Consider the following 24,758-nt stretch of genomic DNA (forward strand, 5'->3'; position numbering starts at 1 on the left):
CCCCGGACCCTCTAACCTCTGTTCTGGGCGCCCCAGGTGGAAGAGGAGCTGCTGGCCCTGCAGACAGGGCGCTCTGAGCGAATACGGAGTTTGCTTGAGCGGCAGGCCCGTGAGATCGAGGCTTTCGATGCTGAGAGCATGCGGCTGGGCTTCTCCAGTATGGCTCTGGGGGGCATCCCAGCTGAGGCCGCTGCCCAGGGCTATCCCGCTCCACCCCCTGCCCCCGCCTGGCCCTCCCGTCCTGTTCCCCGTTCAGGGGCACATTGGAGCCACGGCCCTCCTCCACCAGGCATGCCCCCACCAGCCTGGCGTCAGCCCTCTCTTCTGGCTCCCCCGGGACCCCCAAACTGGCTGGGACCCCCAGCACAGAGTGGGACCCCCCGTGGTGGAGCCCTGCTGCTGCTAAGAAATAGCCCCCAGCCTCTGCGGCGAGCAGCCTCAGGGGGCAGTGGCAGTGACAATGTGGGCCCACCTGCTGCCGCAGTGCCTGGGCCTCTGAGCCGCAGCACCAGTGTTGCTTCCCACATCCTCAATGGTTCCTCCCACTTCTATTCCTGAAGTACAAGGTGGATGAGCAGATGAATGAGACGGGTGGGTGGAGCCTGATCCTGAAGGGCTATAAGCCTAAGGTCTACCCAAGAGTAGGGGACAGGATGTTGGCTCCAGCTCCCCTTAAACCTCATCTCATGAGCTTCTTGGGCTGGCGAGTGGCCCAAGGCCAGCTTGGGCATAGGTGCCTCAAGGCTGACCAGGAGCCCCTGCCTCCCCACCATGGTGCCAGGGTCTCTCTCCATCATGGCCTCGGGAAAGGAGGGAGATACACGTGTCAAATATTCATCTAGTCCCCTGGGGGAGGGGAAGGGTGGGTCTAGATATATTATATAAAGAGAACTATACTACCCGCTGGAATGGGGCCACGGACTGGGGACGCCAGGCCCCCCAGATCTGGGATGTTGCAGAGCAGGTCTGGGGTCTGGGGTGGGGAGAATGGGAGGAAAAGGCCTTCCTGAAAGAAGGATCAGGATGAGGTCTTGGGGTCAGGATGCCTGGGTCTCCATCCCCCCATTGCTGTCTGACGTCCTGTGCCGTCTTGTCTTTTATCTTTTTTTTTTTTTTTTTAAATTGAGATCAGAGCTGGGGCAGGGAAACAAGATAAGAACCTTTCGAAGGGGCTGCTCCCAGGCCTGGGAACAGTCATGGGAGCTCCTCCCAGCTACGGGGCTGGCACGGAGCCCCATGGCAAGCTTTTAATAAACTGTTGGTTATTCTAACAGATCCCAGGACTCACCCTTTCTGTGAAGGTGTATATTAAGGATTATTCAGTGGCAGGTGATAGTGTTACTTGTATTTAAAAAAAGAACTTTCTGGGCTGTGTAACTAAAATTTTCAGTGGTTTTACTGACTTTGAACATGACTAGATTCAAAGATTCAAAAATCATTAGACTGGCCCTCTGCTTCCCTTTGCTTTGGCTTCAGATTTCTTTAGAAGGTTCACCTCACCCACAGGCCCCTGGCAGCTCCAGACTTATATCTTACCAACAACCTCAACATCAAGAATTCCAGCAGCAGTCCTAAAGTGACTTCATTGGTTTGATCGGTAGCCAGAAACCGGGGGTGCTCTAGATTGGTCGGGTCTAGGTCCTGTACCCACCCCTTCAATGTTGACAGAGTCAGCCCGTGAAGTAAGTGGCTGTTTCCAGAAGGGGGAAGACAGGCATAAACAACAGCTGTTCCCAAGTCCTTTCATTTTGTGCATCACATTCTTAAGGCCAATTATTTGGATTCTCCTCTCAATTAGGCATCAGGTTATCAGACACAGCTAAAAGGTGATTAGAGGGGCCCACTGGTCAGGCTGGAGGAGGGAGCCGTGCTGATCAAGCCTGGTGGCAGACTGGATTGCAAGGCCTAGAGGCCAGGACTTCGGGGAATCCGGGGAAATCAAAGGGAACCAGACCAGGGGGGCAGTGGCTGCTACTCAGCTTCCTGGACCAAAGCATAGCAGGTGAGGGTGGGGCACCAGTTTTGATGAGGTGATTCAAACACTCCTTTATTGAGTCTTAAAAAATAAATTCCTGTAAACACCTTAAACAGAATGTGGAGCTGAGAAGTAGGATCCCAATAACTTGTGTCCCTGCAGGCTACAGGTCTTCTCTGAAGAAGGCTGCTTCTGCTCTGCAGACATGGGGCGGGGGGTTGCTACATATGCTTTCTACAAGTGGAAAGTCCTTCCTGGGGACCAGGGGGTGGAGGAGCTGGAGCTCAGTTGCTCTCCCCGTCACTGCTGATGATGCCACGCATGTGGGACCAGTCTGGAGGTGGGGGACGGGGCCGCTCTTCATCAGAGTCCAGGGTCCGGCGGTATAGCTCCCCTGGTGGGGATGCTTCTGAAGGGTTCCAGGCTGTGCGTCTACGTGGCCGGCCTAGAGGGGAGGAGGAGGCAGGATATGATTTGTATGGGAAAGTCCACTCCACATCTGCTCCTGGTTTGTAGGAGGAAGCCCCTCACCTGAACTGCTGATGATGTTGGTAATATCCAAGGAGGCCACCTCAGCTGCCTCCTCCCGCTGTTCCTTCAGGGCCCGACATTTCTCTAAGGAAGGGTTACCTGGGGCAGAAGAAACTTGTGATCCTCTCCTCCCCAGCAGCCAAGGCCCTCTCCAGCAACCCCCAGGACATGCCCAGCCTCACCCTTCATGCCCAGGGCTTCCAGCTCTGCCCGGAGAACACTCAGGCGTTCCTTGTGTGAGCGGCAAGAGCCCAGCAACTTCTTGTAGTTTCGATGGGCACCACAGGCCCTAATGTAGCGCTTTAGCCTCATCACAGCCGGGTGGTCCTCACCACGGCGACCAGAGCCAGCCTGGCAGGGAAAAGCAACAGCTGAAAGCCAAACCTTCTGGGCTTGAGTCAGGCTCTTCCTCTTCCCTAATGGTGGCATCCCACCCCATCTTTAACTCTCACCTTCCCACCTTTGGGTTCTGGACTGTCCCCTGTGGAAGAAGAGGAGGAGCTTCGTGTCCTGCCTTTCTTGGAGCTCTTCTGGGAAGAGCGGTTCTTCCTCTCCCTTTTGGGGCTCCCCTCTGCCTGGCTGTCACTCACCTCCTTCTCTGAGTCACTTGCCTCACTGTTGAAACTGCCCACTTTGGCTGTCTTTCCAGTAGTTGGTTTCACCTTCCTCCAGCTATCTTCCCCATCCTCCTCACTGTTCCCACTCTGCCTTTTTTCACCCTTCCACTGGGTCTTGTCCTTGCTCTTCATCTGCACCAGGGGCTCCTCATCTTCCCCACTGGTATCCCCACTGCCTGCTGCTGCTGTTTCCTTCTGTTCCTCTCTGTCCCCTGAGTCTCCCAGCAGTCTTGCTGCCCTGCTTTTCTGCTTACAGCTCCTCTTCTCCCAAACGGAACTTTTTCCTCCATTGCCCTGAGCTCTGGGTTTCCAATCCCCTTCCTCTCTTTCTTTCCTCTTGGCTAGGGCCGCCTCCTCCTCCTCCTCACTCTCCTTTTCACTTTCCTCATGGCTTTTAGTTCCTTTCTTCCCCTCCACCTTACTTCCTGTCCTTTGGGCACGTTCCTCTTCACTGTCCTCACTCTCCTCCCTGGCCTGCTTCCTACTGGCTGAGGCCTTGCCTTGTGCCTGCTTATTCTTTGTCCCAGGCTTCTTCCTAGTCCTGCCCTTGGGCTCCTTTTCCTCCTCCTCCTCATCCTCCTCCTTCCCTTCATTTTCCTCATCTTCCTCTTCCTCACTGCTCTCTTTCCAGACCTTGCTCGTTCTGGCAGAGCCCTCCTCCTCCTCCTCACTACTCTCCTTCACCACCTCCTTCTCTAATCCAATCTTTGCATTCAGTTTCCTCTGTTGTTCTTCTTCATCACTGCTCTGCTCAACTGCCTTTGAGGCTTGCTTTGGACTCTCATGCTCAGCTGGACTGACTTCTGCTGTCATCCCATTTTTTGCTGGGGGGCCGAGGCAGTCTGGACTGGAGGCTGCAGAGCTGGGCTCTGGAATGTGGAAAGAAGAGAATGTTAGGACAGGTTCCTCCTGTCCCTTTTTCCTCCACTTAGGACAGGCTGCCTCGAATCCTGCTCTGACAGATGGAGGGAAGGGCAGTAGTCCACCCTGTTCCTAGTTCCCAACTCACAGGCGACGGCCCTCATCTACAGCATAACACATGCACAATAAATACTTTTTGATGCGCCAACTATGTGGAAGGCACTAACCTGACTCTGAATTCAAACGGAACCTTTTTCTCTCTGGATCACGGCCGGTGGTGGGAGACCTCTTCGCCTTCTTGGCAAGGTCGCGTCTCTCTTCCTTGGTACCCGCTTCATCCACCTGTGTGTGCATCAAGAGAGTAAAAACGTGTAGGCAGGCGGTGTTCTGCTCCACCCCTCTTAGGCTCCTCCTCCTTGGTCACAACCCCTGACTCCGGTGGCCCAGACTCGCGCCCACACCTGCATCTTCAGCAGCTCCTCCTCCACTAGCCTTTTCAGCGCCTGCTTCTCCTCAGGTTCCAGGTGGTCGCGGCCCGCATAAGCCAAGAACCTCCGCCGCACGATGGAGTGCGTAAGCGTGCTGCGGAAACACGTGTCACGACGGAGTCCCTGTCCCGCCCCTGCCCTTTCCAACCCCAACTCCAACCTCCGGTGCACCTGAGGTCTGGGCGGCCTCGGAAGAAGCTACGGGTGAACTCCTGCATCTCATCCTCCCGCGCCATGTTGCTCCACCTGGAATTGGCGGCTCCCGCCTTTTTTCTTCTCGGCCTCCGTCCGCGCGTTTGACAGAAGCTTGCGCACGCGCAATGTCGTCGCGCCGTGAGGCAAGGGACCGTTGAGTATCAGTCGCCGGCCACTTGGACCGAGAACTTTGCCAGACAAGACCTGCTTTCCCCGGGCAGTTGGAGGGTCTCACGGCTCTTTCCTTTTCTTAGAACGAGTCGCTTTTAAAATTCTCGTGGGAAACCAGTTTGGAGCCGGCAATCTTTGGGTGTAACGTAATCAACCCGCGACGCTGCCTCCGTTGGTGGTCACTGGCACCAGCTAGGCCTCTGAGATTTAGAAAGCCAGAAGAAAAGGGGCGTGTTCGCCGGGAAACTAGGCATCCCAGGGGGAAAGTTTTCTTGTGGCTTCAAATCGCTAAGCACATTTCGAATCAGTAAGGGCGCCCTCCTCCATCCGCCATCTTTGTGACATCATCGCGTCGCTGCGACACCATCTTCAGCGTATCCCCTGGAAGGAACGTTGCTTTCCCAGTATTCACTAGGAAGGCAGCCGAAGTGGTTATGAACCCTGGGCGCGGAGTACGCCGGGAGTTGTAGTCCCAGCATACACAGCTTTGCAGAGTCTCCGGAAGTAGAGGCGGGAGAGGCAGGGCTGAGCAAGGTTTGGGGTAGCGGGACTCCGGGCTAGTTCTAGGGCGCTGCTGCCGGGGCCGGTCAGGTCATGAACGGGCCGGCGGACGGCGAAGTGGACTACAAGAAGAAATACCGGAACCTGAAGCGAAAGCTTAAGTTCCTCATCTACGTGAGTGCTAGAGTGGGGAGGTTGGGGGCAGGGGGTGAGGCCTGGCGCTGGTACGATGTCAACTTACCTTATGTGTGGAGGGAGTGGGGTGAGCTGTGGCCGGCTTCCGTCCCTCTGCGGACGGCCGTTAGCTCAAGCGCCCACCTTGCCCGTGATACAGGAACACGAGTGCTTCCAGGAGGAACTGAGGAAGGCGCAGAGGAAATTGCTGAAGGTGTCCCGGGACAAGAGGTGAGACACGTTGAGGGGCAAGAGGAGGCCAGAGGATGAGGTGGCTCCAGTGGATCTACATTCGGACTCATCCTGGAATGGGCCACAAATGCATGATGCCTGTGTTACAGGGTTGTTATGATCCAACGGGCCAGCTAGAAGGGACAAGGGTCCAGGACAACACTGCAGAGGTGGGAATAAACACTCTTGTTCTCTCCACCTCTTCCCTCAGTTTCCTACTAGACCGACTTCTGCAGTACGAGAACGTGGATGAAGACTCTTCTGGTGAGCAGGGTCATGAAATATTGGTGGAGGACGTGGCTCCTGGCGCTTCAGCAAGCTCCTGGGCCCTCCCTTTAGTCTGTGGAGGCTGATACAGCCTCAGGTGGTTCTTAAACCTAGTTGCTTGCCCTCCGCCTCAGTATTCTTACACTCAAATAATACTGAGCATCTACTGTGTTTCATGCACCATGCTTTGCACATGGCATACAGTGGTAGCCGAGATGGGAAAAGCCTCTTGGAATTTGTATTCTAGTTGGGGATAATAAGTAAGCAAAAAACTTTGGATTTGAAAGGAATAAAATCAGGGTTATGTGGTAGTGATTGGAGTAGAGCAGGGATTGATAAACTTTCCCTGTAAAGGGCCGGGTAGTAAGTATTTTAGGCTTTGCAGAATACATAATTTTTGTTGCAGTTATTCAGCTCTGCGGTTGTAGTGCAAAAGCAGCAAATGGTGATATGCAAATAAGTGAGCGTGCCTGTGTTTATCTAACTTTATCGTGAACGCTGAAATTCGAATTTCATAAAAATTTTTAACACGTCATGAAATATTTTTCTTTGGACTTTTTTTCCCCAGCCTTGTAAAAAGGCCATTCTTAGTTTACAAACCATGCAAACCAAAAGCAGATGGCAGGCAGCATCTCACTAACAGGTTCAAGAAGGCTTTTCAGGAAGTAATGTTTGAGCTTGTCTTGTGAGAATATGAGTGAGAGATTTCCCAGCAGAGGGAATAACAAACGCAGATTCCCTGAGGTAAGAACGTACCAGGTTCTTTGAAGAGTAGAAGAGCTGAAGCATATAAAGCAGCGTTCTCAAACTTTTTTTGAGTATTGCTTACAAGCAACTGTATATTTTACAACCGTGACCAACCCCCGCATACATACTTATAAAACAAAATTTAATGAAATTATGTTAAGATCACTGTGAAATTTGTTCTGATACTTTTTAGACTGCTTTTTTTCCCCATTTAATGCTCATTGCATAGCAATAAATTGACTTTGTGACCCACTGATGGGTTGATACCCACAGTTTGAAAAGCCCTAATATGGGCATTGGTGGCCCTGTTTTTCTCATAAGCCATGTCACATGCAATCATCTCTTTCCATGGTGCCTTTAAACATTGGTTTAGAGCAGGGGTCAGCAAACAGCAGCCAGGCAGGCTGTTTGTTTTATTAGAACACACAACAGCCCATTCATTTATATATTATAGAATAGCACAGGATAGTAGATGAGGTCAGAGAAGTAGGTAGGAGCCAGCTTGTGTAAGTCACGGCAAAACATTTGGCTTTTATTCTAGCTTCTCATTGTCTGTTCCTTCCTGGAGGTCTTTTAGTTAACTTCCTGTTCAAGGGGGACTTCAGGATAGGAATCACGAGAAACCCAGCGTGTTCATGGTCAGGGTGGGATAAATCTGAGAAGCAAGAGCCAGAGATGTAAGCCACCACTTACATCCCAGAGAAGCCCATAGTGTCGCCAGGGAGTCTACCACACATGACATCTTAGCACAGTGAGGAGAGCCATGACATGTGAGAGTAGAGGGTTCTGGGAGAGCCAGCCACCAACTGGGCCTGAGGGATTCTGGGAGACTTCTCAGAGAGGTGGCATTTAGTCTGCTTCTTAAAGGATCTATCTGAGCAGAGAAACTGGGAATGGCATGTATCGTATGTAAGTAGTTATTTGTTAAGTGAGTGGTGGGCCTTCTAGATAGGGGCACAAATCTGGGGAATAAATTTTGTTTCTGAGAAAATAGATTGGTGTGATATGGAGAATACAGGTCAGTTGGGAGACCAGAAAGGTAGGTTGAGGCCATATTGAGAAGGGCTTCAAATGCTTGCAGGCCTTGGGAGACTTCATTGGGGAGGATGTGATCAGTTTTACGTTCTAGGTCATCCTGGGGTCAGAGTGGACCATGGGTAGTGGGAGAGACGAGATTGCTTAGATGATTTTGACATGGTGGTCACCTGACCTTGTGGCAGTTGGAATGGGGAGCAATGAGTAAAGGTAGAGATTGGAGGGGTAACTTAACAAGACCCTGGATGTGAGGGTTGGAGTAAATGCTGAAGGCAGTTTAGAGGTGACTAAGGAGAGAGTGGCATAAAATGGTCACGGAGTCAGAGACCTGGGTTTAAGTCCCAGTTCCACACCTTCCTCCTTGGATGGTTCTGAAGACAAGGAGAGGCAGTGAATGTCAAGTGCCTGTTCAGACCCTGGCACATAGTGTTTGACAAATGTGTTACCATGGAGGAGCCCAAGCAGGAAGTCGGTTGGAAAGGGCTTTCTAAGAAGCTGAGGAAGCTATGGGCCTCCCCAGAATCGCACACGTGTGCCAACTGGGGAGTCACGGTCCCCAGAGCCTTTCCATAGATTTGAGATTATACACTTCTGGGGTAGACGGGGACTTCCAACTCCCCACTTAACCAGCCCTCCCCATACAGATTCAGATGCCACTGCATCTTCAGATAACAGTGAGACAGAGGGGACACCCAAGTTGTCGGACACTCCGGCCCCTAAGAGGTGAGAAGCCATCATTCTTCTCTGGGGGTGGGGGGCACCTGGGCCTCCTCACTGCCTCTAATCCCCTCCCCTGTTCTTTCCTCCAGGAAGAGGAGCCCGCCACTGGGAGGTGCCCCCTCCCCCTCCAGCCTCTCCCTGCCTCCTTCAACAGGGTTTCCCCTTCAGGCCACTGGGGCCCCCTCCCCATACCTGAGCTCGGTGAGTTGGGGTCAGTGGTAAAATGCCCGGGAATAAGGTGGGCATCATTTGGGCAGAGGGGCCGGGCCTCAGGGTGAAGCCGGCTCAACACCAGGAATATCTGTCTGGGTGTGGCCAGCAAGCGTCCCTTGGAGGGGTGTGAGTCGGGGCTGCCCACTTCTCTCTGGTGTAGGAATGGGGGACAGACGTGACTGAGGAGAGCAGACCCCAGGACACAGTCCTGCTGCTGTCCCCTCCCCTCTGTTCTCAGGAGCCACACTCATCACCATCTCTTGTTTTTCCATTCTTCTCCTGTTTGCATTTCTTCCCTTCACCCCCACCCCATCTACTCCATTTCCCATCTCCATCCCCTCACTCCCGCCTGCAGCTGGCTTCCCCCCCCTACCCCCCATTCCCTTCTGACTACCTGGCCCTGCAGCTGCCCGAACCCAGCCCCCTGAGGCCCAAGCGGGAGAAACGGCCCCGCCTGCCCCGGAAACTCAAGGTACCCTGTTTGGGGGACATTAGGGAGGGGCCAGAACGGCAGGACAGCCATCTGAGGGAGGCTCAAGACAGGGGCTGGGGACCTGTCCAAGAACTTTGAAGGATTGATCTGGGGCTGCTGCTGGGGGCCCAGCCCAGGGCTAGGCGCTGAGGGGTGGGTCAGAGAAGTCCTGGCTCACAGGCACCGTTTGAGACAAATCAGGGCAGGACCAGCCTTGGGGGACTCAGAGTGAAGGTGTCTGGGGCCAGGCTCATTTTCACAGGTGCTCTCTGATACCAGGCAGCCCCCAAGGAGGGGCAGAGTTGTGGGGTCTAGAATTAAGTCATGACTGCACCACTTGAAAATCATGTCACCTTGAGCAGTTCTCTTTGAACCTCTAGGTCTCAGGTTGTGCCTCTGTAAAGTGAGTGATCAAACTACACGTAATCAGCGAGTGTTAGGGAGCAGCTACTGTGTCCCGGGCACTGTTCTAGGTGCTGTAGATACAATAGTGAACAAAACAAACACAAATCCCTGCCTTCATTGAGCCCATTCTTGAAGAATAGGCAGAAAATAAACAAGATATGTAGGTAACCATGTAGACAAATGGAGTCAGGTAAAGAGGATGGGAAACACCTGAGCACGTAGGGCTGCTATTTACAGCTGGGTGGTGAGAGACTTTAAGGAAGTGAGCAGAAGCCCTGTGACTCTGGGAAGTGTTTCATTCAGGGAGAAGAACCAGCACAGGAGCCCTGAGAGAGATGTGTTCAGGGACCAGGACGGAAGCCAGTGTGGGTGGAGGAAAGTGAGAATGACCAGAGGGCAGGTCAGAACAGTAGCTGAGGGACAAGGTTGTGGAGGGCCTCGCCTTGTACTGTGAGTGAAATGGGAGCCATTGGAGAAGATGGGACTTTGGGGCAATCTGATCTGATTGACATGTTAAGAAAATTGCCTGACAACTGCTGTGAATAGATGGAGATGGGGGGTCAGGATGGACGTGGGGACACTGGTGAGGGGGCCACCGCAGTCAACCAAACAGCAGAGGGAAGGGTGAACAGTGGATGATGGGTCTCTTTCACAGAATGAGCGTGGGAAGACCAGGGTGGGCTGTGAGGAGAGGCGTCAGGGATGACTCCGGGGTTGTCGGCCTGAGCAACTGAAGAAGCTGAGCTGGCCCTTGGCTGAGTCGGGGAGGACGGTGGGAGGAGCAGGTTTCGGAGGGAAGATGAGTTTGGTTTGGACATGTTGAGATGCTGTCTGGAGATGCCAGTGAGACAACTGGGTAGTGTGAGCCCGGGGCCCGTGGGGTGTGTCATTGGAGGGCATTGGCGGGGAGGTGGATGCAATCATTGGGTGAGAGTGTGGAGAAGAGAAGAGGTCTGTGCCCTGAGCCCTGGGAGAGATGAGGGCATGAAATGCAATGCCCTTCCAGCTCTGAGTCACAGTGGGATGGGGACTGGGCAGGACAGCTCTCAGGCTGGGGAGACTGTAGGCTCAAGGCTCTAGAGCCATAAGGTGAAATAGGAGCCATGCTTGCGGTGTTAGGAGTGTGGGTTATGGAGTTCGAACCCCGGTTCTGCCACTTACTCCTGTGTGACCTTGGTCATTGAGCCTGAAAAATGGGTAGATAATGGGTGGTGATACCACTTAGCTTCTGCTTCACTCTCCTTAGCAGGGTTTTTGCTTCTGGCCTGTGGAGCAGGATGGTGGAGAAGGCAAGGGCCAAGGAAACCTGGAGCAGAGGGCAACCTCTGTGACGTGGTGTGGGCTTGGCAGTTTGTGGCTCTGAGGTGCTGAATCCTGAAGCAGAGGAGGGTCAGGATGCTAAGTTCTGGACTTGCAGGAGAGAGGGGCCCAAATCAGTCGCTGAGCATGGAGGAGGGGCTAAATCAGGGACGGACTCAAAGAACAGGTAACATTTGAGCCCAGGGTAAGTGAGATTTGGATATTCCAGGCTGAGGCAATAGTGGAAGGAAGACGAGGACACGGCAGAAGTGTTGTTCGGGCTGGAGCAGGAGTGGTGAGAGTAAACAGCATGGCATCACTGAAGTTTCTGGGCGGCATGGCGTGAGGAGACAGGAGAGGGCAAGTCTGAGGAGGAGAGAGGGAAGCTGTGCAGACTGCAGCAGGGCAGTCAGGAGCCGGGGCCTCAGCTGGGCTTAGTCAGGTTTGTGCAGCTCCGCACACTCACTGGGGGACTCGGACACGTCATCCAACTCCCGGAGCCTTGGCTTGCTTCTCTGTTCAGTGGGGTCACTGTGAGGGGAAAATGAGTTAAGGGAGAGAAAACACTTAGCCCAGTGCCTGGTCCCTAGGAAGCTGCTCTGGGTCACGCTGTGGTGGCCATTGAGTAAGTTCAAACGGGTAGGACATGGAGACTCGGGTGGGGAATTGAGAGGTGGTAGCCAGCGCAGAGGGACAGCCCTTGTGCCAGTCCTCGTGTATGCGCAGTCTGCTCCCGTGTGTACTCATGGGTGCCTGGTGTGGGGGGCAAGGGTGCTGTGCAGAGCTGGGCCTCCTGTCTGTCCTCAGTCCTGGCAGGCTCCTGTCCCCTGGGGTACGGACCCACTCTGGCCCTCCAGAGCACCCCAGGAAGAGCAGTGAGGGCGAGGGCTCCTTGAGAAACAGAGAGTAGCCCTCAAGGACCGAGTGTGTTGAAGCCATCAGAAGGGCCACTGTGAGGACCACGCATAAGTGTTTCCTGCCATCCCCCACCCCACAGCTAGATTGAACGCTGCCCGGTGGAGACCCGGCAGGCCTGTGCCTTGAAGCCTCCATCTCTAAGCCTGTTTCCTCCTCTGGCCGATGGCCTCTCCTCCCTTCCAGGGTGGTCAGAATGGTCAGAGATCATTATCGGAAACCATCTGGCCCATAGTAAGTGCTCAGTTTGTGTCCACGGGCAAAGCTTGAGGCTCATAGAGCTCTGTAGGGAAGATTTAGAAGGACCTGGCAGGGCTGGGGCTGGAGGGTTGGGCAGGACAGAGCCCATTCCCAGCAGAGGACAAAGCAGAACTTTTGACAGGTAGAAAAGGACACGCCAGGTGGAGGGGTTGACCTGTTCTCAGGCACTTCCTGTGCCAAGGGCAGTGAGGAGCTAGAGGCCCTCAGGTGGCAGAATGACACGCTCAGGTTTGTGTTTTAGAGAGCTCACTCTGGCTGCAGTGTGGAGGAGGAGCTGGATCTGGGAGAGGCTGAAGGCAGGGAGTCCAGTTAGGAGGTTGGTACCGTAGCCCAGGTGAGCTGAGAGGAGGGTCTGGCCTAGGCCAGTGGCTGCGGGGATCCCAAAAGGGGGCCCATCCAAGATCTGAGAGGTAGCTGCCTCACACAGCGGGGGGTAAAGGCCTTTGACACCCTCCACTGAACCAGTGAGTCCCTCAGGAGGAAGAGGGAGAGGAGGCCTGTGGTGGCAAGTGGTCTCTGAGGGGCCCAGAGGCGGGCAAGCAGGCACTCCAGGCTGACTCTGGCTCTAACTGCTGTTAGAGGCAGCCAAGGTGCCTTACTGGCGAGGGCAGGGCCCAGCCTTTCCCTCCTGGTTTCCTGTAAGACCCCCTCCACTACCACCCTCATCACCACTTCCATCACCACCCCTCACCCCCAGGCACTTGCTGGTTGGAGACTCTGAAGGGGCTGAGGTGGGGCAGGCTCCCTGGTTCCAGCATTGGCTGGCCTGGCTGTGTCCACTAGCCCTTGAATGAGCCTTTGCCCCCTTTCCCATCCAGTAGAACTGCCTTAAGGGGCAGCACCAGCCTCCTGGAGGTCCCAGTGCCTCCCTAATCAGCCCTCCCTGTGTTTCTTCCCCCTGCTGCAGATGGCGGTGGGACCCCCAGACTGCCCTGTGGGAGGGCCGCTGACCTTCCCAAGCCGGGGTTCTGGGGCTGGGGTGGGGGCAGCCCTGGCCCCACTGCCCCCACCCAAAATGCCCCCACCTACGATCCTGAGTGCCGTCCCTCGGCAGATGTTCAGCGATGCGGGCAGCGGGGACGACGCCCTGGATGGGGATGATGACCTGGTAATCGACATCCCAGAGTGACCCTCCTGCCCGACTCCCTGCCCAGCGCCCTCTGTGCCAGCACACATGAGCCCCTAGCTTCCACAGAGACATTTATTGACACCCAGTTGCCATGCTGTGGCCACTGACACAATCAGAAAAGGCGTAAACATGCACGAATGTCCCCTGGAAGGTGGGCCCTCTCCAGAGAGGGCAGGGCTCCTGCCCTCACATCCCAGCCCAATCTAGGGGACAGTTATTTAATGAGTGGCCAAGAGCATCTGCCACCTCTCAGAGAGGCAGAAACCCTGTGGTGGCCCCCTGCTTAAAAGGGCAGCTGTACAGGGCTGGGTGTTTATTTTTTGTTTTTTGTTTTTTTTAAATGAATATTCTGTATTAAAGGAGTGGCTCTTTTTTGTCTGTTTTGTTTCTGTTTTGGAAACGGTCTCCTCCAAACCCCCCCCAATCCGACCTCCTCCCTGTGTGGGGAGGGGGACGGGCAGCCTGGAGAGGCAGGAGAGAGGAGCAGCAGCTGGGGCTTGGGATAGGGCACTGCAGGACTCCCCCGGCAGGTGTGCCAGGTGTGCACAGGACGGGTGGTTTGCATATTTGCATGTTGTAGCGAGTCAGGCAGGAGGAAGTTTGCATATGTGAATATAGATCTCCACAGTCCCTCACAAGAAGACAGACCCACGGTCATGGAGACTCTCACTAAATAAGACAAGTAGTGTGGAGTGGGGCATCCACCCCGTGTAAACGTGCAACACACTCGTGCGAAGGTTGGGTACTAGACCCAGCCCCAGGGGGCCTGTACTGGGCAGCCACCGTCCACTCAGGCTGAGGGAAGGGCTCCAGCTGCCTGGGGCAGCTCGCTGGTCAGGGTGTGCCAGCGCTCCAGGGTGGTGTCTGGCTGCTGCAGACAGTCACTCCAGTGCTTCCGGGCCTCTCCCCGGGTGCCTGGCCCCAGGGATACGCCACCTGGGGAGCAGTAGAGGCAGGCAGAATCAGGGCCTGTCTCACTGCAGTCTGCCCCCATCAGCACCACCCAGCAGGCTCCTCCCTCACCGATGAAGTCGTTGGATTTGCCAATGTCATAGTCCCAGACTGTGACTTCCAGTGTCTTGGTGGCCAGAGCCGAGAGCTCCATCTCATAGAAGAACTCCTGGAACAGAGCAAGCCACACCTTCCATGAGGTGCTGCACCTAGCCTCAGGCCCCCTCGATTCCTGCCCCATTTACCTCATTAAATTCTGGGTTGAGAGTCTTCTTCTTCACACACGTTTTATGCTTGGACTTCTTATCCACGTCTGGCCTCAGGTACCTGCCAAGTTCCAGGGGTATAGGGTAGGGGAGCAGGTTGGTCAGGGACAGGCCAGGCACAGAAGAGGATGAGGCTGGGGGCAGGTCCCTGGGAAGGGGAGGGTGGACCCCAGGGCAAGACAAGGGCTCACGTCTTGACGTAGGGGTCGGAGTAGCCGTTGACATCCATGGCAGCCAGGTGGGCACAGCGCACGATGCCCACCAGCAGCCCCTGGCGCCGGGAGCTGTAGCTGAGGCTCAGCAGAATGCGCCCCCGCTCTTCCAGCAGCCCAGGCCCCTGCTCCACCTGCTCCAGCTGCGGGCAGACACAGGTGTCAGCCTGCACCCTCACCCCTCCCACGCAGACGTGGTCCCTGGGGGTGGCTCACCTCCTTCAGGTAACAGGAGATGCCTCTCAGCGCCGCAGACATGGAAGAGGGTGAAGCCAACTGAGGGGGCAAAGAGAAAGTACTGGAAACCTGGTCTCCCCAGGGCCCCATTCCCCTAGTGTCCCGCAGCCCCGCACAGACCGGGACCTGGCGTTCAAGGCAGATGTTAAAATGCTTCTTCTGTGAAGGCTTGAGGCGGCGGAGAGGGACGCGGATCTCCCCGATGAACTCATTGTGGCTCAGCTTGTCCTCGTCACAGACAGAGATCCTGGCAGGGAACTGCAGGGTCAAGGCCCCCTGGGGAACCTGAGCCCCACTCCAGTGTAGGAGAGATGTCCTCTGACCAAACTCAGAGCACCTGAGGCTAGTCCTAGCTCTGCCCAGATACTCTGTACCTCACTTGTAAAATGGGCTGTCTCAGGGCTCTGTGGTGAGCACTGGGCCTGGAGCTAGAGAAGGATGCTTTGATTTGCTCTGATCCTCTGCTCCTCCCTTTGCAGCTGCCCAGGCTGTCCCTGGCCCATCAGGACCTGCTCAGCTCCTTGAGGAAGGCCTCACAAATCTTGAGAACACCTCCCCACACACATTGTACCTCCATTCAGGGCCTGGGGACAGGATCCTACTGAATGCACACAGGGTGTGCACCAGTTTGGATGTCCTTGTCGTTTTCTATGTGGAGCAGGGAGCCAGCCTAGGAAGAGACTCATGAGCCCAGCAACCAAGAGCTTTTCCTTCCATCGCCCCTGTTTATAGCCTCCTGCCCTTACTTCTGCTGCGACACTCTTGAGTACTTCTGTCTTGTAGGGGTGTTCAACTCCCAGTGACCACAGGACCTCGGGCAAGTCACTTAACCTCTCTAACCCTGTTCCCATTCCTGTCCCTTGAGGCTTCACTCCTTAGAGATGTTAGGGGAACATAGGCGACATAACGGGCAGACCTCCGCTGCACAGGTCTGACTGAAGTCAGGGACTCTGAAAAGGGGTCTTGGTGACCGGGGAAAGATTTCAGGAGCAGGCAGAGCCTCGAATGATGAGTGGGATTTCAGCTGGCAAGAGAGGAAGCAGGAGTGTTTTCCAGGTGGAAGAGACACAGCAGGCAAAGGTCAGGAATTATGACCCTGACCAGTCAGAAGAGGGCAGTCCTCTGTTGGAGGAGCAGGAGGAGACATTTGGGAGGGGCAGGAATGCTCGGGAAGTACTTTGGCCTCCTCCAGAGAGGGATGGGGAACCATGGATGGTTCTCGAGCATCTCAGAGGGGCTTAATGGGAGCTAGATAAACCAGCCAAAGAAGGTGCCAACAACCGCTCGCTGTCCCAGAGGAGGTGCTGAGCTGGAATCCTCTGTAACAGGGAGGATGGACCCCTCACCTGAGCACCTTGTGGGTGATGTCATCATCTGTGATTCCGCTGTACATCAGGTCCTCGTTCCACACGGGATTCAGCGTGTTCCTCTGAGTTTTAGTTTTTAGCTTATTGGCCTAATATGTGGGGACCAAGGGTTCTCAGTACATTCCCCCAGACCCACAGAGGCTGAAGGCAGGGGAAGTTGGGGACAGACCGACAAGCTGGGTTAGGCTTGGGGGCGAGGAGCCCATTACCTTGCAGGCTCCAGGCAGCAGATGCAGCTTGACGTAGGGGTCGGCCAGGCCATTGAAATCCATGGGCTTGAGGCCCTGGGGAGAAGGGGAGGGAAGAGGGCTGTGAGCTCCCAGCCTGCCCGCCTTCCCTCCCTCCCTCTGCAGAGTGGACCTTTGGAGGGTGGAGAGCCAAGAATGCTGCTGGGGAGGTGGGGGAGCAGGAGTCAGGGCTCAGGAAGGGAAGGGAGGATGGAAACCGCCCTCCCAGGGTGGGAGGCAAACAGGGCCAGAGCTTGGGAGGCAGGGAGTACCCACCTTGGCCCTGAGGATACTACAGTGCAGAGTGCAAGAAGCCTGGTCGTAGAGAAGGTCAAACTCCAGCATGCCCAGGGCAGCTGGAGAAGAGGGAAGAGGTAGCCTGAGTGAGTCCGTGCATAAAGACAGGTGTGTGTGAGAGACTGGTGGGCAGGCCCCCTACGTGCGCCAGCTGTGAAGGTGTGTGCGTGTCTGTGTCTGTCAGCCTGCGAATGTGTGCGCGTCTGGGTCCCTGGCTGGGGTGCAACTGGGGCTGTGTGGGTGGTTGTGTCTCAGCAGAAATATTGAATACTGAGCCTTGCTGAAGCTGTAATCTCCACTCCAACTGCAGCTGGGCAGCAGTGCCCACCACCTCCCCACCCCTCAGCACCGCCCCATCCCCTTCCCACAAGCCTGGAGGCCCCCATTAGCACCCTGGGCCCTTCAAGCCCCCAAACTCACTGGTATCATCCGAGTCATAGTTGTCCACCTCATCTCCATCCTCGGGTGTGGTGGCCCCAAGGAGGGCTGCGGGGGGTGCCAGGGCCAGGGGAGCCAGATGAGCAGGGGCCTCTCCAAAGCCCCCACCACCCCCTTCGGGTCCTGGTCCCCGGCGGGGGAAGTAGTCAGAGATCTGGCGGATGGGCCGGATGGGCCCAGGGCACACGTTGATGGCCATGTGCTCCTGGATGTTGATGGTCATGCGGTCGCCCCTGCGGCCCCTCATGCAGCACCCCTGGCTGGGGGAGGGAGGTTCGAGAGAGCGTGAGCCCAGGGCTGATTCCTCATATCTACCGGCTGCTGGCCAAGGGCCAGGCAGCAATCTCAGGGGTCTGGCTTCACTGACCTCCCTTCCTAGATGAGGAGGGAGGGGGCAGCCTATGCCAGCTGCTGGGCAGGCAGAAGGCTTGGGCCCTCCAGACCCCAAGCTGTGCGCTACAGGGGCTGGGATGCTGGCCCACTCCCCCCAGATAGGTCCCGGCTCCACCTCAGCCTTGCCCACTTACCTCTAGATTGTCCCTTTGTCATCTCCCCGGCTCCTGCCCCTCATTCTGGGCTTTTGTCTCCCCTGGTCCCTGCCTACCCCTGAAGCAGCCCCATAGGCCCCCTCCTCTGTCTCTCTGAGGCTCTGTCTATCCTTCTGCATCAGGCACTTGTCCAGCCTGTGTTTCACCCCTGAGGTTTTCACTTCCCACTGTCTCTTCATTCAGACCCAGGATCTGCCTGCCTGCCTGGTCCCCCACCCTCTGCAGCCCAAAGTGAGGACCCCTGGCTCAGATGCCTTCTCCTGAGACTGGCTCTCCAGAGGAGCCAGAAATTGCAGCCTCCGGAGAGCTGAACACCCCCGGAGGCACATACAAGCTAACACACACTCACCCTCACCCTCTCGCCCCTGGCAGCCCAGCCCCCTGCACCTGCCTCTGCGCCTCCAACAGGTGCCCAAGCACTGGGGGAACAGCGGGTGCGGGCTGGGCGGTGGCGGCCGGCGATTCCCAGGGCGGCCGGCGAGAAGAGCGCGGAGTCCGGCAGTCTGAGCCGAGAGGGAGGGAGAGCTGGAGAAAGTGCGGGGAGGAGGGGGTGAGCGAGGTGGAGGCGAGGATGCAGCCAGCGCAGGCGGCGGGGGGCGGGGAGGGACGGCCGGAGGCTGGGGAGGGGGCAGGACTCTCCCTCCCGCGCCCTCCCGGGCACACTTGGGAGCGCACACAAGCGCACACACACACAAACACGGGCGGGCTAGCACACGCATCTTGCACGGGCACTCCCGCGCACACGCCAGTGCCCACGTGCTCACGTTCACACTCATGCACAAACCCAGACACGCGCTGGCACACTCACCCCGGAGAACTTCGCATACACACACGCGCAAACACACAGGCTCCCTGCGCCACCGAGAACCAACAGTGAGAACTGCCCGGTGTTCCCCAACTCCTCCCCGGAGACCCCGGCTCCGGCCTCGCCTCCGCACCGAGCCCACGGTTCCTCCCTCCATTGCTTTCTCCTTGCTTCCCTCCCGGCTCTCCAGGGCAGACCACCAGCCTAGTTGCCATGGCGACGTCGGCTAATCCTGCCCCCCCCCCCACGCGTCCTCACCCCCTCCCCCTCAGAGAGCGCTCGTAGGAGGAAGGAGGGTGTCTGGCCCTCCCCTCCTAATATCCGTAGGGGTGGGGCCTGTGAGGCGGGGCTTAGAGATCCGCAGTGACCCAAGAGCGGGCAAGGGAAGGGGGTCTGATCTGCCTGCAGTCGCTGGCTTGGGATCTCGGGGTCCCAGATCCCAGCTGGGGAACCTCACAGTCTGGGGTTCGAGGCTGTGACCTCCCCCGCCTCCCCCGCGCCTTCTTCTTTAGGCTGTTCAGGCTTCTCTCTTTGTGACCCACCCCAGCTCCCAAGGGCCCGTGTCCCCTTCTCGGGGATGGCATTCTCCTTTGGGAATCCACCTTCCCTCACTCTCCCATCTCTAGAGGGCAGGGCATGTGGCGTCGCTCTGAAAACCCCACAGCCCTGCCGCCCTTCCTTATCTGACTGCCAGTCTCTCATCTGAACATCTGCCTGTCAGTCTTAACTCTAGCCTTTGATCTTTGCTCTTCTTTGCCCCAAACTTACCAGCCCACAAAGACAAAGTCCTCACAGTGGCCTTTAAGACCCTTCAGCCCAAGACCCTGACGTCTCTGATCTCCTCACCCTTACTCATCTTGCTGGCTCTCAGGAACGTTACTTGTAGTTCCTAGAACACACCTAGATCTCTCAGACCTCCAGGCTTTTGCTCATGTAAGTTTCTCAGCCTGGAAGATCTTTCTTTTCTTCAGGGTCATTCTGGGTCACCTCTTCCTAAGACACTTACTGGAACAGCCCCCCCAGGCCTGGTGGTCTCCTCTGCTATCAAGGAGCAGAGGCTGCCCCAAGCTGGGCCTGGCACTAGGTTGGCATCACTAAATATTGTGATTTTAGGTTGCATAGCAATGTGAATATACTTAACATTGCTGAAATGTGTGCTTGAAAATGGCTAAGACAGAAATATTCATATGTGGATTTTTACCCCAATTTTTTTTTAGTAAGGGGAATGCAAAATCAAACCACACTGAAATAAATACCACTTGTCACCTATCAAATGGTAAAATTCAAAGCAAATGTTGGTGAGGCTATGGGTAAATGCGCACCACCTCGGTGGAGGCCAGTCTGACAGTAGCTACTGTCAGACTCTTTGACTCAGAAATTCCACTTTTTTATTTTATTTTTTATTTTATCCTATAGATTTGCTGTCCCATGAACAAAAAAATAGAAGTTCAAGGTCATTAACTGCATCGTGTCTGCAATGGCAAAAGATTGGAAACAACCTAAATACCTATGACAGGTTTAATCAGTTATGACACAATTTCACGCAATGAAATAACATGTAGTCATGACTAAGGAAGAGGCCCTTTATGTGCTTGCATGGAATCATCTTCACAATCTCATGCTAACTGAAAAAAGTAAGGTACAGAGCAGCATGAATGGAATGCTAACATTTGAGTGGGGGAAAAAAAGAGCTTAAATATGTTTGTTTATTTGTGCATAAATTATTTCTGGAAGGCTGCTCAGGAAAGTGGTAACTATGGTGACCTCTGAGGAGGCTGCTGTGAGGCAGAGTAGGGCTGGAATAGGAAAGATTTATTTTGTACCATGTGCATATGTTACCTACTCAAACAAATGTACTAAAATAATATCTTTTGTAAGTAAAGGCAACTATTAGGTTTCCTTTGAGGTTCTTCAGGATAAAAAAGGAGGCAGTACTAAGGGAGATGCTGTCCAGGACCAGAGTGGGTGGGAGTGGTGACAGGCAGACCTGGGCCTGCTGTGGGAGGAGGGGCAAGCTAGGCAAGAAGTCCATGTCCTGCTTCCTCCGCTGCTTTCTTCTGGGGCTTAGCTTAGGCTCAGCAGCATACCTCCAGAAAGCTTTGTTGAAGGAGGGTAAGGATGAGGTAAGGAGTTCCAACCAGTGGTAGGGGAAAACACAGACAGGGTTGAGCCTTAGTTTGTCCAGAGGTGGAAAGGTTTTTCATCCATCCATCAAGCCAATAAATATTTATTGAATACCTACTATATATTGTGGTGCTCCAGCTATGACCCAAGATCAATGATCTCTGGCTTCACAGGCTTCTAGGGGAGATAGAAAAATACTCCAATGTAGTGAGACTGATGCAGTGACAGGGGATGTCAGAGAACTCAGGTTCACTTCCAGGTGAAGTGTTGTCTCAGCTGAGACCTGGAAGATGAGTAGGACTTACCCAAAATCACGGCATGCGAGGGGCAGCAGGAACTCAGCCTGGTTCCTGGCTCTGGCCTAGGGCTCCCGGGTCAAGTGTGGGGCCAGAGTGTCATAGGTAGATGTGTGTGCAAAGGCTGGGGTGTACTGAGGAAGGGAAGCATGAGAAGAGCTGAGCTGGGTAGGTAGACTAGAATCTTGCAGATCAGGGTAAGAAGTTCAGAATAACGCAGGACCTATGGGAAGCCACTGGACGGTTCTCAGCAGTGGATCTGTGTGTTCTGGTTTGTTCTCGCTGAAGGAAGAGTGAACAGAGAGATATCAACTGGTCCACAGGCTGTTGCAATAAGCCAGATGAGACATGGGGGTGGCTTGGAAGAAGGGGCAGAGGGAGAGGGAAGTGGATGGATTTGAGATTTATGTCAGGAATTGAGCCAGCAGGTCTTGATTATGGGTTTGTCAGGAGAGAAATAGGGAGAGGTTTGAGATGATTCCTACATGTTTGTGTTGAGCAGAGCATCTAGAGGAAGAGTGAGACATTTGCTGTGATGGAATGAAGGAGCAAGGTTTGGGATAGGAGAATCCAGAGCTCCATTTAGGGTCTATGGAGTTCGAGATGTTTTCAGACATACAGAGACATGAAGCAGGAAGTCGGGTAAAGGAGTCTGGAGCTCAGAGGAGAGGGCTGGGCTGGAAATATACATTTGTGAGTCACCAGCATATAGATGGTATTTAAAGCCATGAGACTGGATGAGATCACCTTGGGAGAGAGGGTATAGATAGAAAAGAGAAGGTCCAAGCTGAGCTACTTAGAGGAGGAGGAGTTGAGAAAATCAGTGAGCATGGCCCCCATGCCTGGAGGCAGGGATGTGTGCGCTCTGCCAAGAGACAGAACCAACAGAGAAGTTGCCTTTAGATTTAGCAAGTTATGGGGTCATTTGTGGACCTGGAAAAAGTGCCTTAAGAGGAGTGGCGGGGACAAAGCCAGGTCTGAAGGGGTTGACGAATACATTACAGGTGAGGGAGTGATGACAGCAGTGTAGACAGCCCCTTAGGGGTGGTTTGTCTACACTCTAATGATATGCTGCCTGAGTTCTCTCCCTGTAGTCCCCAAGGGCAGAGACCATGTCCTGGTGATTTCTATCTAAGCCATAAATGGAGCCCAGCACATAACAGGAGCTCAGTGCATTTATTTAATGGTTGGAGGAATAAATGAATGGATAATTCACTGCTTGTGTCAAAAGGGCCTTTTCTGGTAGAGAGGGCAGCTGTATTATTTTGAGGCAGTTGAGGAAACTGCAAAATCCACTCCAAAGGCTAGGCTAAAGACCCTGGACCCCTTCTCCCAGCTAAGCCTGAGGGCAGCTACTTACAGGCCTGGGGTGGGAGCCCTGGGCCAGAGCCAGGAACCAGGTTGAGTCCCTGCCACCCCTCACCTGCTTGTGACTTTGGGTCAGTCATTTCCTCTTTCTTAGAAGAGATAAGTGCAGGGAAAGAGGGCCGCCTGAGCCAGTCTCGCAGGAGGCTCCACAGATATTAGTCTGCCTCCTCTTTCCCCCCTTTTTCTTCTCCCTGTGCCTTTTCCTTGTTTAGGAAGTAGAAGCTGACCCTGGCAAGTTCCTCCCAGGCTTGCTGTGATGAGAATGGGTGAGTAGTCGCTGAGGGCAAGAAAGATGAGACGTGGGGGTTGAGTGGAGGAAGGAGCCTCCTTCCAAAGGGCAGGGGACCTCACGCATGGGATGTCATGGAACTGGGACTGTCAGAAGCTGTTGCACAAGCATCTGTGTAGTAAAACTAAGGAGACCCTGAAGTGTCCTTGGGCTTGAGTGGGGCGGGACACATGTGTGACAAACAGGTCTACCTTCCAATCAGAGAGGAGCTAATTCTTAGCCTGCCGAGGGGAGCACGCTCAGGTGAAAGTGGCTGCTGGGAAGTGACAAATAAGGGAAAAGCAGGAATCAGAAAGGAGAGATGAGATGGCCCACCCAGAGGGAGGAGCCTGTTCACAGGCTCTGTGAGTGACCAAGAGACCTGTCCTGAGAAGGGTTCCTCTGACAACCTCCATGCCTGCATTCCCCCAGCAATACCTTTTCCTGCAGCACCTGATGCAACCTGTGGGAAGAGGCAGGAGGGCCTGGAGTTGGGCAGCTGTGCCTTCACTGGGTAAAAACTGGGAAACAGGCAGGCATGGACACTGCTGCCACCTAGTGGGAAAGCCTGTTATTCCTCTAGGTTCCTAATCCCAGGGTTGTCAGCTGAGCACTGAGGCGCAGTTTGAGAGATTGGCCCGGGGGTGGGGGTGGGGGTGCAGCAGGCACCCAAGTGCTCCTGCATTTGAGGACACAAGGCAGGAGGAGCCTCAAGGAGGAAAATGCACACCCTTAGGAAGTGTATGTTGCCCACATCACTTTGCCCCTCTATACCTTGATTCCCTCTTCTGTAAGATGAGGGCAGTAGCACCTACTTTGTACGGTGTTATGACGGTTAAATGAGTCTGTCCGTGTAAAATACTTGGCATAGAACAAGTGCTCAATAAATTCTAACTGTGGTTGATACAAGGGGTAACTGGAGATGTTTAACCTTATTCCCCATTCCCCCCCAAAATCCACTGTGCCTGCTATACAAATGCAGCTTTCCTTAGTCCCAGCTTTCAGCAAGACTGCCCCACCAAGGCCCCTATTAGTAAGTCCTGGGGCTTCCACTGTTATTGTTCTATCATCAGCATCAACCCAAATACTCCATGGGTCCCAGACTCTTCCCTTCGGATGCAGGGGCTTGTAGGGAAGGGTCCCAGGCCTAACACTTTCCTCTCTCCCCTCACCCCAGAATGTGCGATCAGAATGGCTCTAGGCTGTGACATCACAGAGCCCTTACCCCATCACAAGAGTGGAGGGGTGATGAGGCTGTGGCAGTGGGCCTGGGTGTGGGTGTGGCTGGTTGGGCTGGGGACTGTAGAATCAGGTGGGAAGCTGGCCTGGGAATAGTGGGGAGGAGGAAGGCTGGGGTGGGGGAGTGTCAATGCCCCTGAGAAGCTGGGAGGCCAAGCATGGGCCTTTCTCTTTGCTTTGCACACTTCTCTCCTATCCTCCCTGCCTAGTGTGGGCTTTTTGGTGGAAGGCTAGGCTGACCCTCAAGAAGTTCCTGGAACAAAAGCAGGCCCTTCCACAGCTTCACTAGACTGTGTGGCCTGGCAGGGCCCTGGGTCTGCCTCAGCCTCTGGGAGTAGGGGGCAGGGGTCTGCTTGGCTCTTTCATAGACTTTGCTCTTGGTCCCCAGCACCCAACCCGGAGAGTGCCAAGGCCTTGGCCCCAGGAGCAGAGTCTCCACTCTTCCTAGACAGACCTGACTTCTTTGATTACCCAGACTCGGACCAAGCCAGGCTCCTGGCCCTGGCCCAGTTCATTGGAGAGAGACCTGTCATCTTTAACTCAGGTATGAACCAGTTTGAGAAGGGGCCTCCCTCCTTGACAGTGCCTGGTGGACAGATGCCCTTGGCCTTTTGGTTGGAGATGAGTCCAGGTCCCTGTCTCCCACTGTCTAGCAGATTCCGACTCCAGGCTCTTCCATCACATCCTGGTGGGTGCTCTGGTGGTGGCCTTCTTCTTCCTCCTTTTCCAGTTCTGCACACACATGTGAGGCCTGCCCCACCCCCATCCCTGGCCCCACCCACCTCAGCCTTCCTGAGGAGAGGCTGAAGGACCCAAAGTCTCAGGGAAGTGGTGTGACTTCCCACCCCTGCTCTCCATACCCTACAGGAACTTCCAGAATGGGGCCTAGAAAGTTGGACGAGCGCCCT

General features: G+C 54.9%; 5 protein-coding genes across 8 annotated transcripts in view; 3 read left to right on the forward strand and 2 right to left on the reverse strand.

The window, feature by feature from the left end:
• Positions 1-1,275, forward strand: part of TAOK2 (TAO kinase 2) — an 18,103-nt gene extending 16,828 nt beyond the window's left edge. The window contains exon 19 of the mRNA XM_006181531.2: positions 37-1,275. Within this exon, the coding sequence (XP_006181593.1) occupies positions 37-558 (522 nt within the window). The 3' untranslated portion in view covers positions 559-1,275. The remainder of the gene's footprint in view (positions 1-36) is intronic.
• A 745-nt stretch (positions 1,276-2,020) lies between these two features.
• HIRIP3 (HIRA interacting protein 3) lies at positions 2,021-4,779 on the reverse strand. Its single transcript, XM_014556591.2, has 7 exons — positions 4,644-4,779; positions 4,446-4,566; positions 4,212-4,326; positions 2,959-3,992; positions 2,689-2,857; positions 2,507-2,605; positions 2,021-2,420 (listed from the first exon to the last, which is right to left on the reverse strand). The coding sequence occupies exons 1-7, from the start codon at positions 4,706-4,708 to the stop codon at positions 2,260-2,262; spliced, it is 1,764 nt and encodes a 587-aa protein (XP_014412077.2). The 5' UTR covers positions 4,709-4,779; the 3' UTR covers positions 2,021-2,259.
• Positions 4,662-24,375, forward strand: INO80E (INO80 complex subunit E). 4 transcript variants are annotated; one of them, XM_032460505.1, is made up of 8 exons: positions 5,187-5,513; positions 5,674-5,744; positions 5,956-6,008; positions 8,438-8,516; positions 8,603-8,714; positions 9,082-9,198; positions 22,556-22,609; positions 24,239-24,375. In XM_032460505.1, exons 1-7 carry the CDS (start codon positions 5,433-5,435, stop codon positions 22,598-22,600), a joined length of 558 nt encoding a protein of 185 aa, XP_032316396.1. In that variant the 5' UTR covers positions 5,187-5,432; the 3' UTR covers positions 22,601-22,609; positions 24,239-24,375. The 4 variants fall into 4 exon arrangements, with proteins under 4 accessions (XP_006181595.1, XP_032316396.1, XP_014412082.1 ...); XM_014556596.2 differs by lacking the exons at positions 22,556-22,609; positions 24,239-24,375 and adding an exon at positions 12,986-13,585; XM_014556598.2 differs by lacking the exons at positions 22,556-22,609; positions 24,239-24,375 and adding an exon at positions 12,320-12,978.
• DOC2A (double C2 domain alpha) lies at positions 13,580-19,460 on the reverse strand. The gene is made up of 11 exons (XM_032460493.1): positions 18,689-19,460; positions 18,142-18,275; positions 17,185-17,462; positions 16,744-16,823; positions 16,450-16,524; positions 16,220-16,329; positions 14,853-15,120; positions 14,616-14,779; positions 14,404-14,485; positions 14,231-14,327; positions 13,580-14,143 (listed from the first exon to the last, which is right to left on the reverse strand). The coding sequence occupies exons 1-11, from the start codon at positions 18,710-18,712 to the stop codon at positions 13,998-14,000; spliced, it is 1,458 nt and encodes a 485-aa protein (XP_032316384.1). The 5' UTR covers positions 18,713-19,460; the 3' UTR covers positions 13,580-13,997.
• On the forward strand, positions 23,409-24,723 carry C18H16orf92 (chromosome 18 C16orf92 homolog). Its single transcript, XM_032460512.1, has 3 exons — positions 23,409-23,923; positions 24,239-24,394; positions 24,504-24,723. Exons 1-3 carry the CDS (start codon positions 23,728-23,730, stop codon positions 24,596-24,598), a joined length of 447 nt encoding a protein of 148 aa, XP_032316403.1. The 5' UTR covers positions 23,409-23,727; the 3' UTR covers positions 24,599-24,723.
• The last annotated feature ends 35 nt before the right edge of the window (positions 24,724-24,758 follow it).

This window comes from Camelus ferus, chromosome 18, assembly GCF_009834535.1.
Source record: "Camelus ferus isolate YT-003-E chromosome 18, BCGSAC_Cfer_1.0, whole genome shotgun sequence".
Classification (NCBI taxonomy): Eukaryota; Metazoa; Chordata; class Mammalia; order Artiodactyla; family Camelidae; genus Camelus; species Camelus ferus.